At 29.7% G+C, this 14,785-nt stretch overlaps 3 protein-coding genes across 5 annotated transcripts; 2 read left to right on the top strand and 1 right to left on the bottom strand.

Annotated features, from left to right (window-relative positions):
* Positions 1–2,688: 2,688 nt before the first annotated feature.
* On the top strand, positions 2,689–5,086 carry LOC100163931 (UDP-glucose 4-epimerase 3). 3 transcript variants are annotated; one of them, XM_003242737.3, is made up of 7 exons: positions 2,689–3,174; positions 3,231–3,353; positions 3,424–3,597; positions 3,679–4,029; positions 4,088–4,356; positions 4,463–4,681; positions 4,742–5,086. In XM_003242737.3, exons 2-7 carry the CDS (start codon positions 3,323–3,325, stop codon positions 4,793–4,795), a joined length of 1,098 nt encoding a protein of 365 aa, XP_003242785.1. In that variant the 5' UTR covers positions 2,689–3,174; positions 3,231–3,322; the 3' UTR covers positions 4,796–5,086. The 3 variants fall into 3 exon arrangements, with proteins under 3 accessions (XP_003242785.1, XP_008180501.1, XP_001942844.1); XM_008182279.3 differs by having other exon boundaries at positions 2,722–3,136; XM_001942809.5 differs by having other exon boundaries at positions 2,722–3,145.
* A 1,777-nt stretch (positions 5,087–6,863) lies between these two features.
* Rpl15 (ribosomal protein L15) lies at positions 6,864–12,131 on the bottom strand. The gene is made up of 5 exons (NM_001135948.2): positions 12,032–12,131; positions 11,522–11,713; positions 11,302–11,438; positions 7,713–7,823; positions 6,864–7,602 (listed from the first exon to the last, which is right to left on the bottom strand). Exons 2-5 carry the CDS (start codon positions 11,691–11,693, stop codon positions 7,408–7,410), a joined length of 615 nt encoding a protein of 204 aa, NP_001129420.1. The 5' UTR covers positions 11,694–11,713; positions 12,032–12,131; the 3' UTR covers positions 6,864–7,407.
* Positions 12,132–12,385: 254 nt separating this feature from the next.
* Prosbeta5 (20S proteasome beta5 subunit) lies at positions 12,386–14,785 on the top strand (the record flags this gene model as incomplete). Its single annotated transcript, NM_001126201.2, is given in 3 exon segments — positions 12,386–12,706; positions 14,135–14,530; positions 14,603–14,785. Coding segments are annotated over 3 exon segments (720 nt in total), but the record flags the coding sequence as incomplete, so codon positions are not given.

The raw sequence follows: 14,785 nt of genomic DNA, 5'->3' as shown, positions 1-14,785 counted from the left end.
AAATATTTGTACATTTAAGGCCTGCCGGTAAACAGCTCAGGTATAATTTGTACAAAGATAATAATGGTGGTTCGAAGCCCTAGTTGGATACGTAAGCGACGTGTTGTACCTTCAACTAAGCTTAATTTATAATTTGTATCATGTATTATTTCACATTTGTAAGCTTAATTTATAATTTGTATCATGTATTATTTCACATTTGTAAGCTTAATTTATAATTTGTATCATGTATTATTTCACTTTTGTAAACTTAATCTATAGGTAATCTGTTTTGTTTATATATATAAAAAGGGAGATGTTACATAGCTAATAGCTATAATACCTACCTGCTATCTACAATAACGGTTATGTAATTATGATGTATTATCGCGTGTATCGCTATCGGTATTTTAGACACAATAAAATCAGTATGCTTATAGCACTCGAGTTTAGAACATGTATTTTCACCTACACTCCTTATGAGATGCGACATCTACTATTTTAGATCCTGACCGGAGCGAGAAAGCTATTGTTTTTATAATGGTGTTTTTTTTTTTTATATCCTGTTCCTGTATACAAAATTTCATCCAGAAGGAGTGCTTCGATTTCAACATATAGTACCTTATCTTTTAGAAAATTGGATCAAGATGGTACTTTAGAGAGGTTATTTTCTGATTTTCTCAATAGTTATTTAATGCCACGGGAAAAACCACCGAAAAATTACGAAAAAACGCTAAAAATGGGATTTTAATTTCTAACGCTTTGTTTATCACCATAGAAACGAATAAAAAATTATAATATTATAATTCAACTTACATGATAAAATAATTAATAACAATATAAAATATCCAGAGTGACAAATCGTCCTCGCTCAGAATCGTTTTTCTTATACAATAATATTTTATCATTGAATTCAAGTCTAATACATCCCATTATACAATGACCCCCTTGTAACCTGTGATTGTTAGGAAAATGGGTAGTTTTAAAGAGAAGGTGTTGGTTATTTTTTTTGAGTGAGGAAGCTATTGTGACTGTTATTCTGTTTATTTGATGGATTGTGGAGTGGCGATTTCGGAAGCCGATATTCAATATCGTGAAAAATAAAAAATAATATTTTGTGTCGATCGACGGACACTTAAAATCAGCTTGATGTCGGTATCACTTCTTAGGTACGCATATTATAATATTAGTAGAAGCGGGGAGGGGGAGTCGCACGACAATGGTGTACCGAAATTGTCTATCCAATACGCCGTGTTGCAATATTTGTATTATGATGGATAAAAATAAGTAATTACTAATTACTAATTAGTAATAACATACTCAGCATATTATACATAGTACGTACGCATGTTACACGGTTATGGTACAAACGCCGATACTAATAAAGATGTCGCATAATAAATTGTGTACTGAGTGAGCACGTAATACGCTCAGTTGTCGTAAAATTAAGCATATTTTTATTCATGGTGATTATAATGTAATTATGAAACGGACACAACCAGTGGAACGGTGAAAAAAATACACAAAAGCGGAATTTCCTCGATCCGTGACACCTCTCTTGCTCCAAATCTGGACCTCAACTACACTCGGTGAATTAAACGTAAAAAGTACATTATAAGCACAGTCGACTTGGTTAATAGCTTTTATTTTTGAGCACCTTTAGCCACGGCGTTTTAAATTTTAATACAAGCGATAAAAAATATTATTTAACTATGGGAATTATGATTGTTTTTTTTTTACTTTATGCGTTTCCATTCATGCTAAGTAGTATTCTTGAATCTTGAGTTCGTTTTACACGTTTTGTACACGTTCACTTATAATCCGCGTGATATCGGTAATCCGTATCACTTCACAGGTATGCATAATATTATTATTATTATAAGATGCAGGGATGGGTCCTAGGGTGAATATCTTAGGACAATGATGTAGCGAAATTGCCAATCCAATACGCCGCGTTACAATAATTTTTGGTGCCATGGATACAATTAATAATTTATTAGTAATAACAAAGCATATAAATATATAACGTAGAGCTATAAACAGACGTATGTCGCACTTGCATTCGATTGTCCTATACCGAAATAACCATTGTTCAGTGTCACGTATGCATAATGAAAAATGCTTACAAACTGTGTAATAAATAATAATATGTGCCCCTTCCTATGGCGCTTTGCTTAAAATCGTGGTGGACATCTGCGGCGGTGGTGGCAGAAACCATTAAACATGTTATGCGTCCTAAAAATAACTGCAGATAGCTTTTATTAAATAAATTATTTCTTATTTGACTTGATTTTAGTAAAAAAAAACTTTCTTTTTTTGAGTGTAAGCAGTGCTTACTAACACTGCTTACATGTACCCTACACCCCTGTGCGTACCACAGATTGAGAAACGCTAACGTATACCATGAACTAGTTTTTTAGTTAGCTTTTTTCATGGGTATACTAATAACTCTGGACTATAAATTATAGACTAGTGACACTACCGTCATAATACGTCATAATATTATTTCTATAACACCACAGAACAACAATAATACCATAATATTATGCATTATTACCACTATCACGAATGTGGGAAATGTGATTACAGATTACAGAATTGATAATAATATTATTATTGTGATTTCCACTGCGGCACCAGAGTAAAGTTGTGTTGTACACTTGTACGTCTAAACTAGTCCTGCCGCACAACGTTGCATAATACATTTGATACATGGTAATGATAATAACATATCGTTTGACGTTTGATTTATTGCCTTAGTTTTTACTTTTTACAAACGTTCGGCACAAGTGGCAAGTGGCAAGTGCACAACTGGGCACATATTAATGTACCTAAATATTGTCAATTGTCATAGGTACATAAATATAAGTATTAAAGTATGATTAATATTACACTCACTGCAAACAACACAACAACGAATTACAAATTACGATAATGATAATTTAATATTTTAATGTAGGTATCTGATATTATATCATACGATAATAATATATTATGACGGGATGCTAGTGCCCAGTTTTATTATAATAATAATAGTTCATAATTTATTATTATTCCGAGCGCGCGTATCAGTGAGTAGTGACCATTTCCTTTACACACACGTCTTGCCGGAAGGCGGAAGATGACACAACTATGCGATCATCACTGACGGCCACCGGTACGCCACGTACGAATTTCTATTTCTATATCACCAACGTAATAACTAACTTGTGTGTTTATTAATTGATATAATATTTGTGTACCTGTTGCAGTGCTGGGTCACAGGAAGTGTCTGGGATATATTGATTTCGAACAATCGTTTTGTCCTCCGCCACAGCAACAGTTGTAGCATTACTCGTCCAGCATGTCAAAAGACAGAATACTGATTTTGGGAGGTAATTTAAATTGTTTTGTTATTTTTTTCTATTAAGTTTTTTGTTAAATTTATTTTTTGCACGGTTTCAGGCTGTGGCTTTATTGGACGTCACTTGGTCAAATATTTGGTGGACAACGATCTTGCATCGGCCGTGAGAGTAGTCGACAAAGTGCCACCACAAATTGCTTGGCTCAACGACGACCACAAGGCGGCGTTTGAATCTCCCATAGTAGAATTTCTCAGTGCCAATTTGATAAATCAAAGTAAAATTGTTATTTATTTTAGGTATTTACTTATATCAAATAAAATATATTAAATTAAATTGTGGACATAAATTTTGCCAGGTTCTTGCGAGAATGTTTTTGAAGGTTTTTTTGATTATGCCATCAATTGTGCCGGAGAAACTCGTGTTGATTTACCAGACACCATCTATGAAGAGGGAGTCTATAAACTCAGCATGAATTGTGCTCGTGCTGCTGCCAAGTTTGGTATAAAACGTTATGTCGAAGTGTCATCAGGTCAGTTGACTGCCAACCACAAAGGACCAATTAAAGAAGATGATAAAGTAATACCCCTCACATCCATTGCAAAGTACAAATATGAAGTAGAAAAACAAATGAAAACTATTCCGAATTTAAATTTTACGATTGTCCGGCCAGCTATTGTGTACGGCATAGGTGACAGAACTGGACTCAGTATGTCTATGCCTATGGGATATTGAGTATAAATATTTAACCAACATTTATATTGTAGCACCAACTATTGCAATTGGTTCTTTGTATCGTGGACTGGAAGAGCCTGTTCGAATACTCTGGAAAGGAAGTACGTCTTGTAACACAATACATGTTGAAGACATTTGTAGAGCTATATGGCATTTGTTAAAATCACCAGACGCTGTAGGGGAAACTTATAATTTAGTGGACTGTGGTCAGACCACACAAGATATGATAGCTGAAATTGTATCCTCATTGTTTGGAGTTAAACACGAGTTTCTGGGCTCAGTTCTATCATCTTTATGTAAAGTATGTTAAATTATTAACTATTGTTATTTACATTTAAAAATACCATCATTAATATATAAATGTTATATTTCTGTTTAATTATTATTATTTTAATGTTTTGTTTAAGAATGATCTTGATGTTATTGCGTCCGAAGCGAATGACAAACATTCGGTGCCGTGGGCCGAAGCATGCTCAAAGTCTGATGTTCATAACACTCCTTTATCTCCATTTATTCACAAAGATCACTTGAACGGTTATCGTATTCAAATGAATGGCAGTAAATTTATGAATAATTCTGGTTTCACATTAAAACATCCAATGATCACAGTTGAACTACTAAAACAGGTTAGTACAAATTGTATATGCAAAGGATGAGTATTAATTTTTAACGATATTTGTTTGCAGGTTGTCGATGACTACATTAAAATGAATCTTTTTCCAAAATCATTGCTAGATTAAACGTGTTGAAAGTTACCATTTCATTAAGCACAATTTATTGTAAACTTAATTTTGATATTTTCTGTGATATGTTATTAGTTATTACCATTATTTAATATTTATTTATATTAATTTATTCAAATTTATGAAACAATTATTAATGTTTACTAAGTGAACTTTATTATATAATTGAGTTACTCGTACTTATTTTTTGGGTATTAGGTATTTGTTTTCAATTATATTCATACATGTATGCTGTGTTAAGTGGGCCAAAGATTAAAAAATAAATACATAGAATACACAAGTACATTATTTTATGGGTTGATTATTATGACTCATTCTACATTTATAAGATAGATGTTAAGTTTTTTTAAGCTATTCGAAAGTACCAACGTGCACAATATTAAGCGACAATTACTTAATTTAGCAACTGAGTTCAAAACATCACTTAAAAATTAAAGCATTATTAATTCAGAACTATTCTAAAAAATATATCCCAAAGTTGTTTTCATTTTTTACTGTTGTTTAATATTAATGTTTAAAATTAAAATACTTTAAATTTGATTCATCTACTTAGAATCTTCATACATAATATTTTTGACTATGAAAATTTTTATATCAAATTATAGTAAAGCCCGAGTTGCAGTATGGCATATGCAGGCGAGTATCTAGAAATTATAAATAGGTAGTTCCGAGTGCAAGGATCAAGGATATTAAATACTATCAGCGTAATATTTGTTTTCTCAGACCCACGCGCAACATAGATAAAACGCATTTACCCAGAATCGTTTTTTTTCTGTTTTTAATTAATCTTAAATAAAATCACCCATTAGAAAAATGATTAAGAATAATATTTCCGAGGATATGACATCGATTTTATATTTTATTGTTATTTGACTTTTAAAATAAACAAAATAAATGTTGTAAATTTAATGATGTTTAATAATGTTTTTGACAATATTTAGACAAATCAATATTTCATACTATCAAAAATATTATTCTCTATTGTTTTTGTAATAGGGGATTTTACTCTAAGATTACTTGAAAACATTAAAAATAAACAATCTTGCGTAAATGTGTTTTGTCTATGTTGCATGTGGACCAAAAAGAAAAAACAAACAGTGCGCTGACATCCTCTCAATATGTTTTTTAGATCATCTCCTCAAGGCTGGGCATTAATGAGTTAAAAAGTTAAGTTACATAACGAGTTACTTTTTTTTTAAGAAGTAACTTCTATCTTAACGAATTACTTTTTTTTTAAAGTAACTTATAACTTAATTCGTTAATTCATTTTATAATCACGTTAAATTATATACTTTTATAATTAATTTGATTATTAATATTTAGTTCATAGTTGGTAATAACAAAGTAAAATTTAAAAGTTTTACCATCACTTTGGAAAACTTTTAGGTAAAAAAATAAAATATACAAATAATTTAATTATTTTGTTGGATTTCATAATATATAAGTACTTACAACAAAATACATTTTTTTAAGATATAAAGACCTACATTATAATATTATGTTATTTGTAGATCTTTAACATGAGGTGTAAATGGTGTAATTATAAGTTTTAAGTGAAAAAAAAAATTATTTTTAACTAAGTTAAGTTACTTATTTTTTCCAACTAACTTGTAACTTTAACAAGTTAAATAAAAAAAAAAGTAACTTTTAACTTTAAACTTTACTTACATTTTTCCAAATTAACTTAACTTAACAAGTTAAAAAAAATAGTTAACTTGCCCAGCCTTGCATCTCCTTTATACAAAAAGACCTAACATGCAACTTTTTTTCTTACCTAAAACCTAATTTAAAGTTGACTCGTGTTTATTAAAATTAACTTATGCTTTTGCCTATTAACAATAACATTATTTATACAAATAGAAATTTTCAAATAATAAATAAAATCAATTTTAATGATTTTAAAAAACAAAAATGAACAACATATACTTTCAATAACAATGTAATAAAAGCTAAATTTTCAATCTAAAATTCTATAAACATTTTTTACGTATTATATTGCAATTTTCTTGAGTGGTTATTTGCAAATATTTCAATTACTTCTTCTAGCATAATTGGAGTATCTCAATGAATATTTAGTTAATTTAATTAAGTATTCCAAAATTGTTTCCGCAGAATTACCTCAACCTAGACTTATTCAATTGAACAAATAAGATTTTGCAACTTCAATAATTTTTTTTCAATATTATGATTTACCATGTAAAAAATTAAGTATTCAATATTACAGATACATTATCACATAATGGTTCAAATGGACAAATCTATTCTTAAGTTCTAATATCAAATTATTCAAAAATTGCCTTAGCGTTATCTCTATCTAACAAACAAACAACATAGTAAATTTGCATACAGAACTAATTCTGCCTTGTTAACATGTGAATAAATTGGCCTATAATCAAACTTAAAGGTGAGAGTATAATGTTTGTAATTGTAATTGCATTAAATATATTTTAATTTTTAACCGAGTTATAATTTTAAATTCCACTAATTTACTCATAACAAACTAAAATTGAAATAACAACCAAGGATTTTCAGATAAAACACCATTTTATTAACATATAATGTTGCCATATAAACGCAATACAAAAGAGCATAATATAATAAAAATGGATTTATCGTTTTCTGTGAAGCTGCAAGGTGTTCTTGCGCTTCCAACATGCCTTCCTTGATCCACCGGTTGTCTGTGAGAAACCGTGACCTTTTCCAAGACCACGGGACGAGCGACCTGCTGATGTCTTTCCACGCAATTCTCTGTGCTTGTGAACAGCATTACAGATCCAATTGATCTTGGCATCTCTACGAATGGCCTAAAAAGAAAGAAAAATAGGAGTTTCATTAAATAAAAATAATATGCATTTTTAAATTATATCAATGAATAAAGAGTGATGATTAAAGTTTTAATTAATAAAGAACTTACCGGGTGTGCGGTATCAACAGTGATAACCTCGTAGAATTTGAAAGTTGAGTCTTGTCCTACCCAATAAGAGTTTAAGACACGGAGACCTCCACAACGACGTCCAACTCTTTCCTATATTATGGAATAAAAATAGTTTTATAAACAATTACTATTAACTGACAACCAATAAGGTACAATTAAAATAATTTATTATAAAAATACAAATAAAAAGTAATTTCCCTCTCCTTGATGATAATTTAAAAAGTACAATTCAGATAGCCAAGGGAACAAAATGTATTTTTGTCTACATTGAAATTATTCAGTAATTATAACAAAACACAATTTATCATCATTATTGCAACTTATATATTTTTGTATTTTACATCAAGATTGATAATATTTCAGTTGGAGAAATAAATATAGCTTAAAATAAACATTTATAATTCTACTTAAGTTCAATAGGAACCTTGTGGCACAAATATTTTTTGCCAAGCAACATCTTCCATTTTCTATCCCCTACCTATAATCTATCTAATGCTTAATTTTTTTTTTTTTTGTTAGTCGATATGACAATCATTATTTGATTTGTTTTAGTTAAGACCAAATTTCAGATAGCCAAGGGAACAAGTATGTATTTTTGTCCACATAATTTTTATTTCAGTGATTTAATAACAAAACACAAAGTATCATCATAAATCGAATGCATTTAAAATGTTAAATTAAACAAATACCAAAGAATAATTTCTAAATTTCAGATAGCCAAGGGAACAAAGTATGTATTTTTGTCCACATAATTTTTATTTCAGTGATTTAACAACAAAACACAAAGTATCATCATAAATCGAATGCATTTAAAATGTTAAATTAAACAAATACATAAGTATAATTTCTAAATTTCAGATAGCCAAGGGAACAAAATATGTATTTTTGTCCACATTATTATTCAGTGGTAATTAACAAAACACAAAGTATCATCATAATTTTCTATTTATCATTAATCAAATGCATTTAAAATGTTAAATTAAACAAATACATAAGTATAATTTCTAAATTTCAGATAGCCAAGGGAACAAAATATGTATTTTTGTCCACATTATTATTCAGTGGTAATTAACAAAACACAAAGTATCATCATAATTTTCTATTTATCATTAATCAAATGCATTTAAAATGTTAAGTTAAACAAATATATAAGTATAATTTCTAAATTTCAGATAGCCAAGGGAACAAGTATGTATTTTTGTCCACATAATTTTTATTACAGTGATTTAATAACAAAACACAAAGTATCAACATGATAATCACATTTAATTCACAACTTATTGCCATTAAAATGTATAATAAATATTATAATAATATTATTACAATATAACCAAGAATGTTTTAAAAATTAGAGGGTACATGACAATTATACTTTGAATCCTCAGACATCCAAGGAAGATAAACCCTTCACAAAATTACATCAGCAGTTATACTCATTTATCATCAATGGATTAAAATTCTATATAAATTTAAACTTTTTAAAATATGTTGAAGATTTTTATCTTTATGGTCCAATATACGTCATATTGTATTAATTATTTAATATTTAGTTTTCAGACATCCAAGGAAGATTAACTCTTCACATTTTTATCAGTAGTTATTAACACATATTTGTCATCATGAAACTTTTATAAATCCAAAACAATGAGTTTTTTCTAATACATAATTAAAATGTTTTATTACAACACACACTGTGAATTAAAATTCAACAAATTATCAGATATATGAAAATTATCCTCATCTAATGAAATAAGGAGTGGTGCATGGTACATAATCATCATAAAACCCCACATTTAAAATTTTTTTTTTATAAATAAAGAAACTACAATGTTTATAAAATCAATCAGATATATGAAAATTATCCTCATCTAATGAAATAAGGAGTGGTGCATGGTACATAATCATCATAAAACCCCACATTCAACATTTTTTTTTTAAAAATAAACAAACTACAATGTATAGATTCTATCAGATATATGAAAATTATCCTCATCTAATGAAATAAGGAGTGGTGCATGGTACATAATCATCATAAAACCCCACATTTAAAATTTTTTTTTTATAAATAAACAAACTACAATGTTTATATAATCAATCAGATATATGAAAATTATCCTCATCTAATGAAATAAGGAGTGGTGCATGGTACATAATCATCATAAAACCCTACATTTACATTTTTTTTTTTTTTATAAACTACAATATATATAATCAATCAGATAATTGAAAATTATCCTCATCTAATGAAATAAGGAGTGGTGCATGGTACATAATCATCATTTACAGTAATTATAATAAATTTAACACCTCGTAAAATTTTAGTTTAAAAATAAAAATTCTATCAGATATATGTAAATTATCCTCATCTAATAAATAAGGAGTGGTGCATGGTACATAATCATCACATACAAGTAATTTAAGTGTATTAAATATACAGTACTTAATCTATCAGACATCCAAGGAAGTTTAACCCCTCATAGACTATCAGCAGTTAGTAGTACATATTTTGTCATCATTAGATTTTAAGTATTTTGAAAGAAATCATCATAATAGGTTAATGAAATAAGCTATCAGAGTTAAGTTAATAATATCCGCATTTATTAAATAAGGAGTGGTGCATGGTTCATAATACATCATATAGCTTAGTAATTAACCAAATACGATGTATAATATAATATATCCAATACGGCTTTAAATTTCAACAGCTTTAGCATAGTATCCTAATAATTATTACAAAATTAGATTTTATAATATTCGAAATGAAAAATTGATTATAATGCAGATAATACCATAAAATAACCTAAAAAAAATCACCAAATACTTTCATAAAAAATCTTTTTTTTCTTAATAACTTTTAAAATAGAAAAAAAAATTAATAAATAGGTAATAGTCAAGAGCATAGAATAAAATATAAATTATGTTTTAGGTAATGTTTAAAAATGAAACTCAGAATGTTATACAAAACAAATTATATATACTCTATTTACCGAGAGTTGACCCACTTCCACGCATGCATACTGAGCCGCCAGAACATTCAGACCCCCAGAGTAGGAGCCGGCGGTGTTCGGCAATCGGCAGTGCTCGTCGTAATAGGCAGCTGCTACTGGCGACGATCCCCACCAGCGCTGCAACGAGGCGGTGGCATGCGCGGCCACAACCGGTTTTCGTAGGGCAAGTGGGTCAACTCTCGGTAAATAGAGTATAGTTCTACAGTCTTTCAATTGGAGAAGTGTCCTATACTTGAAATAGGCATTATTTTTTAACTCTGGTATTTAAAATACTCTTTATTTGAGCACAAATACTTGGGAACATTATACGAGGTGGTATACTGAAGCCATTCTTAGGAGATGGTGGTTCACTCAATCAAGACAACTATTAACCACCTGTGACCAAGACATACATTAGGGACGTTACACTACAGTTTTACTCTACTAGACAACCCAGTCCCCACAATGAATAAACAGCAAATTATAATTTTAAAAAGACATAAAATAAATGTAAAACACATAAATCAAGTTACACCAAGTACCAAGTGTACAATACATGTTTAAAATATAAGAAAAATTACCTCAGCAATTGACTGCAGACAGCGTTTAGGTTTCAATTCATTTACTCCATGGCTTTTGGGTTTACCATAAGTAGCACCTTTAGGTACTGGACGCTTTCGGCCACCACGCCTGATACGCACTCTAAATATGGAGAATCCTGTCCAAATAAATAAGTAAAATGTGTGGTATTAGAAAACATTTAATAACCTCGGAGCTAGAGGTTAATTAAAAAAACATTACCTTGTTTAGCTTTGTATCCCAACCGTCTAGCTTTGTCGGGTCTAGTGGGACGTGGCGCACGGTGTACGCGAGTCATCTGTCTATACTGCCAGACGCGAATACGCAACAAATAGCGTAAAACATCACTCTGCTTCTTCCTGTACACTTCTTGCACGTACTTATAACCACCCATCTTAAGAGACCGACCTAATCCTGTAAATCAATAACATAACCTCAAAAAATATTCGATCTTATTTTGGAAGGCAAGACTTTCATCAAGTTTAGATAATTACAAAAAACAACAGCTACGAAGAACTAAAGAAAAAACTTAAACGAACAGTTCTAAAAGTAGAATTAATTTTAAAGTTATAAACGTGAGGTTTTGGAAACCACACGTCATGTAACGTATAATTCTAAAAGAGGCACTTTTCGTACCTATTGAGACAGCAGATAAACCAATATTAATTAACATGCAACTAATTAATAAATGTTAGAGAAATAAGATCATAAGAATTTAAAAAAATTACTTACCTAAATTGAGTAACCAAAACGTGTGCCGAAAATTAGTAGAAAAGGAACAGGGTCTATCCCGTTCCACAACAAGTAACAACACGAAATACGAATGAAGATTGAAGTGTGGACGCCGCAATGTTGCCAAAGTGCCAAAGTAAAATAAAATTTGTGGTTATGAAATATTATGTCATAAAAATAAATTTCAATAATTATAAAACCTTATTAAATTGAATTTATAATTTTCTTACCAATATATTAGTTCAAAAATAATAAATTGAAAAGTGATTGAAAATCTTTAATTATTGAAAAAAAATTTTAATATATTTTGTGTAAAAAAAAGACAACGTTGCATTTTTAAGATTTTGTGAGGTTATGTACATACTTTTTGATAATGATAAATCAACAAATATATTTTACATTATCATTAAAAAAACAACATTAACAAGATTAAAGAAAAAGAATAGTTATTATTTATTAAACCACAGACGTTAGTGGTTTTTGGAAAAACTTTTTACTTTTAAAAAATAAAATTGAAGTTGAATATTAGCAATTATGGCAATGTTATCTTTGTGTGGGTTATCCGATGATACTCTATTCAAAAGCAAATGCGAAGTTGAAGAAAATGAAGCATTCGAAACTTTCCGAAGTGACAATACTGTAAACCAAATGAATTTGTACTCACTTCCTGGAAACGTAAGTGTCAATCATAATCATTATTATTTGGAAGAAAATGAGAATTAAATTGACAAATGTCTATGTCTTATATATTACTTAAGATTATATGTATTTTATTAGTTATTAATAAATTGTGCATTTGTGATTCAATAATAGTACTTAAAGTTTTCTATAACATAAAGTGGCAAGTATACTAAATTATTTTCATTCAAATATAATTCATAAATGTCTAAATTATAAACCAAAATTAATTGTTTCCCTAAGCAAAAGGAAAAAACTACCAAACCAGTAGGCGAAAATGAAGAAATATATCGAATAACCCATTTTTCTTTTGTAAAATGGTAATGCTGGTTATTTAAATGTAGTTGTTAAATGTAGTTTAACACATAGTAATCCAGATCTTATCCGTTATACGTATACCATTTCCTACTTTACGGGATACCCCTTTTTTTTGGGCGACGTTAGTGATGCCGTTACACTGCACTTGGACAAAAAAATCAAAAATATCCCCTGACTTGCTATGTAACACCACCTCAAGTTGGTCACAAGGTAACTGCCATTTATCCACTCTTAACACGTTGACTGCCACGAGCCCGCCGGTGACCCAACACTGATGTGTTAATGTGCAGCCATTTGGGTCGCTGGCAATTCAAACCTATCATTGTATTCAATACACTTTATTTTTTGATGGCGTGGAGATAAAAATGTTATAATGACACCATGGCGTCTAGGGGAAAAAAACTAATAATTAAAAAAAAAAAAACTATTATATCTTTAATTATACATGTATTTTGAGTAATATTGACCGCCGGCGACCCAAGTATTTTTATTTTAAATTTGTATTATTCAGGTCTTTCCGATTATAACGCTATATTCAACATTTTGATTGGACTCTCCTATCTTTAAATACACATGAGTGCATTACAGTAATGCTCTGTTATTTATACCATAGCTCCACAATTACACATCCGTATTGGGTCGCCGGCGGGCTCGTGGCAGTCAACGTGTTAATAAGTACTATACGTATACCACTATTTAAACTGAATAGTTGTTATTAAGAGTGGATATACGGCGGTTACCCTATGATCTACTTGAAGTAGTGTTGCATAGCAAGTCAAGGATTATCACTGACATGTTATACGTATAACAAAAACAATCCTGTTTTTGTATGTTGACAAATAAATATAATTACAGCCTTCATAATTATTTATATTTAATGATCTTAGCTAATTTAAAAACATTGGCAGTCGGAAAAAGCCTATAATCTATTGAAACTATTTAAAAAAAAAAAAGTGTTATACCAAACTTATAATTTATAAATTTAATATTGCTTATATCCATATATATAACTATATATCTAACCTTAAAATATAAATTAGAATCAAAATTGGGTACATGAATATACTAGTGAATCTTAATTAATTAAATATTTTCTTTATTTTCTAGCCTGTTGAAAACATGAGAATGATAACTGCTCGTGATACAATGGGTCGTCCAATCGAGTTAAACTTTCATCATGGTACAACAACATTAGGATTTTTATACCAAGGAGGCATAGTGTTAGCAGTTGATTCTCGTGCTACTGGAGGACAGTACATTGGTTCTCAATGTATGAAAAAAATCGTCGAAATAAATGATTTTATGCTGGGTACATTAGCTGGTGGTGCAGCTGATTGTGTTTACTGGGATCGTGTTCTCTCAAAACAATGCAGACTACATGAGTTAAGGAACAAAGAACGCATTAGTGTTACCGCTGCTTCCAAAATTATGTCAAACATGATTTATTACTATAAAGGATATGGATTATCTATTGGAATGATGCTAGCTGGATATGATAAAAATGTAATAATCTACTTTAATATTTACAGACTTGTAGAACTAATTAAAACAACAACAAAAAAAACACTGTTTTAGGGTCCATCTTTATTTTACATCGACAATGATGGATCCAGGACACCAGGAAAAGTGTTTTCGGTAGGTTCTGGATCAATATATGCATTTGGTGTTCTTGACTCTGGCTATAAATGGGATCTAACTGATGAAGAAGCTCAAAAACTTGGTCAAAGAGCTATCTTCCATGCTACTCATAGAGATGCT

The sequence above is a fragment of the Acyrthosiphon pisum genome, chromosome A1 (assembly GCF_005508785.2).
Source record: "Acyrthosiphon pisum isolate AL4f chromosome A1, pea_aphid_22Mar2018_4r6ur, whole genome shotgun sequence".
Classification (NCBI taxonomy): Eukaryota; Metazoa; Arthropoda; class Insecta; order Hemiptera; family Aphididae; genus Acyrthosiphon; species Acyrthosiphon pisum.
The sequence above is the reverse complement of the archived record's forward strand: the minus strand, read 5'-3'. Positions and strand labels throughout refer to the sequence as shown.

Bases quoted from the DNA above. Each gene is read 5' to 3' on its own strand.
- Rpl15 (NM_001135948.2), bottom strand. From the start codon at position 11,693: ATGGGTGGTTATAAGTACGTGCAAGAAGTGTACAGGAAGAAGCAGAGT. The intron at 7,824-11,301 runs GTAATTTTTCTT...TCCATAATATAG, and splicing joins GTCTGCAGTCAATTGCTGAG to GAAAGAGTTGGACGTCGTTG. The intron at 7,603-7,712 runs GTAAGTTCTTTA...CTTTCTTTTTAG, and splicing joins CTGTTGATACCGCACACCCG to GCCATTCGTAGAGATGCCAA.
- LOC100163931 (XM_003242737.3), top strand. From the start codon at position 3,323: ATGTCAAAAGACAGAATACTGATTTTGGGAG. The intron at 3,598-3,678 runs GTAAAATTGTTA...AAATTTTGCCAG, and splicing joins TGCCAATTTGATAAATCAAA to GTTCTTGCGAGAATGTTTTT. The intron at 4,357-4,462 runs GTATGTTAAATT...GTTTTGTTTAAG, and splicing joins TTCTATCATCTTTATGTAAA to AATGATCTTGATGTTATTGC.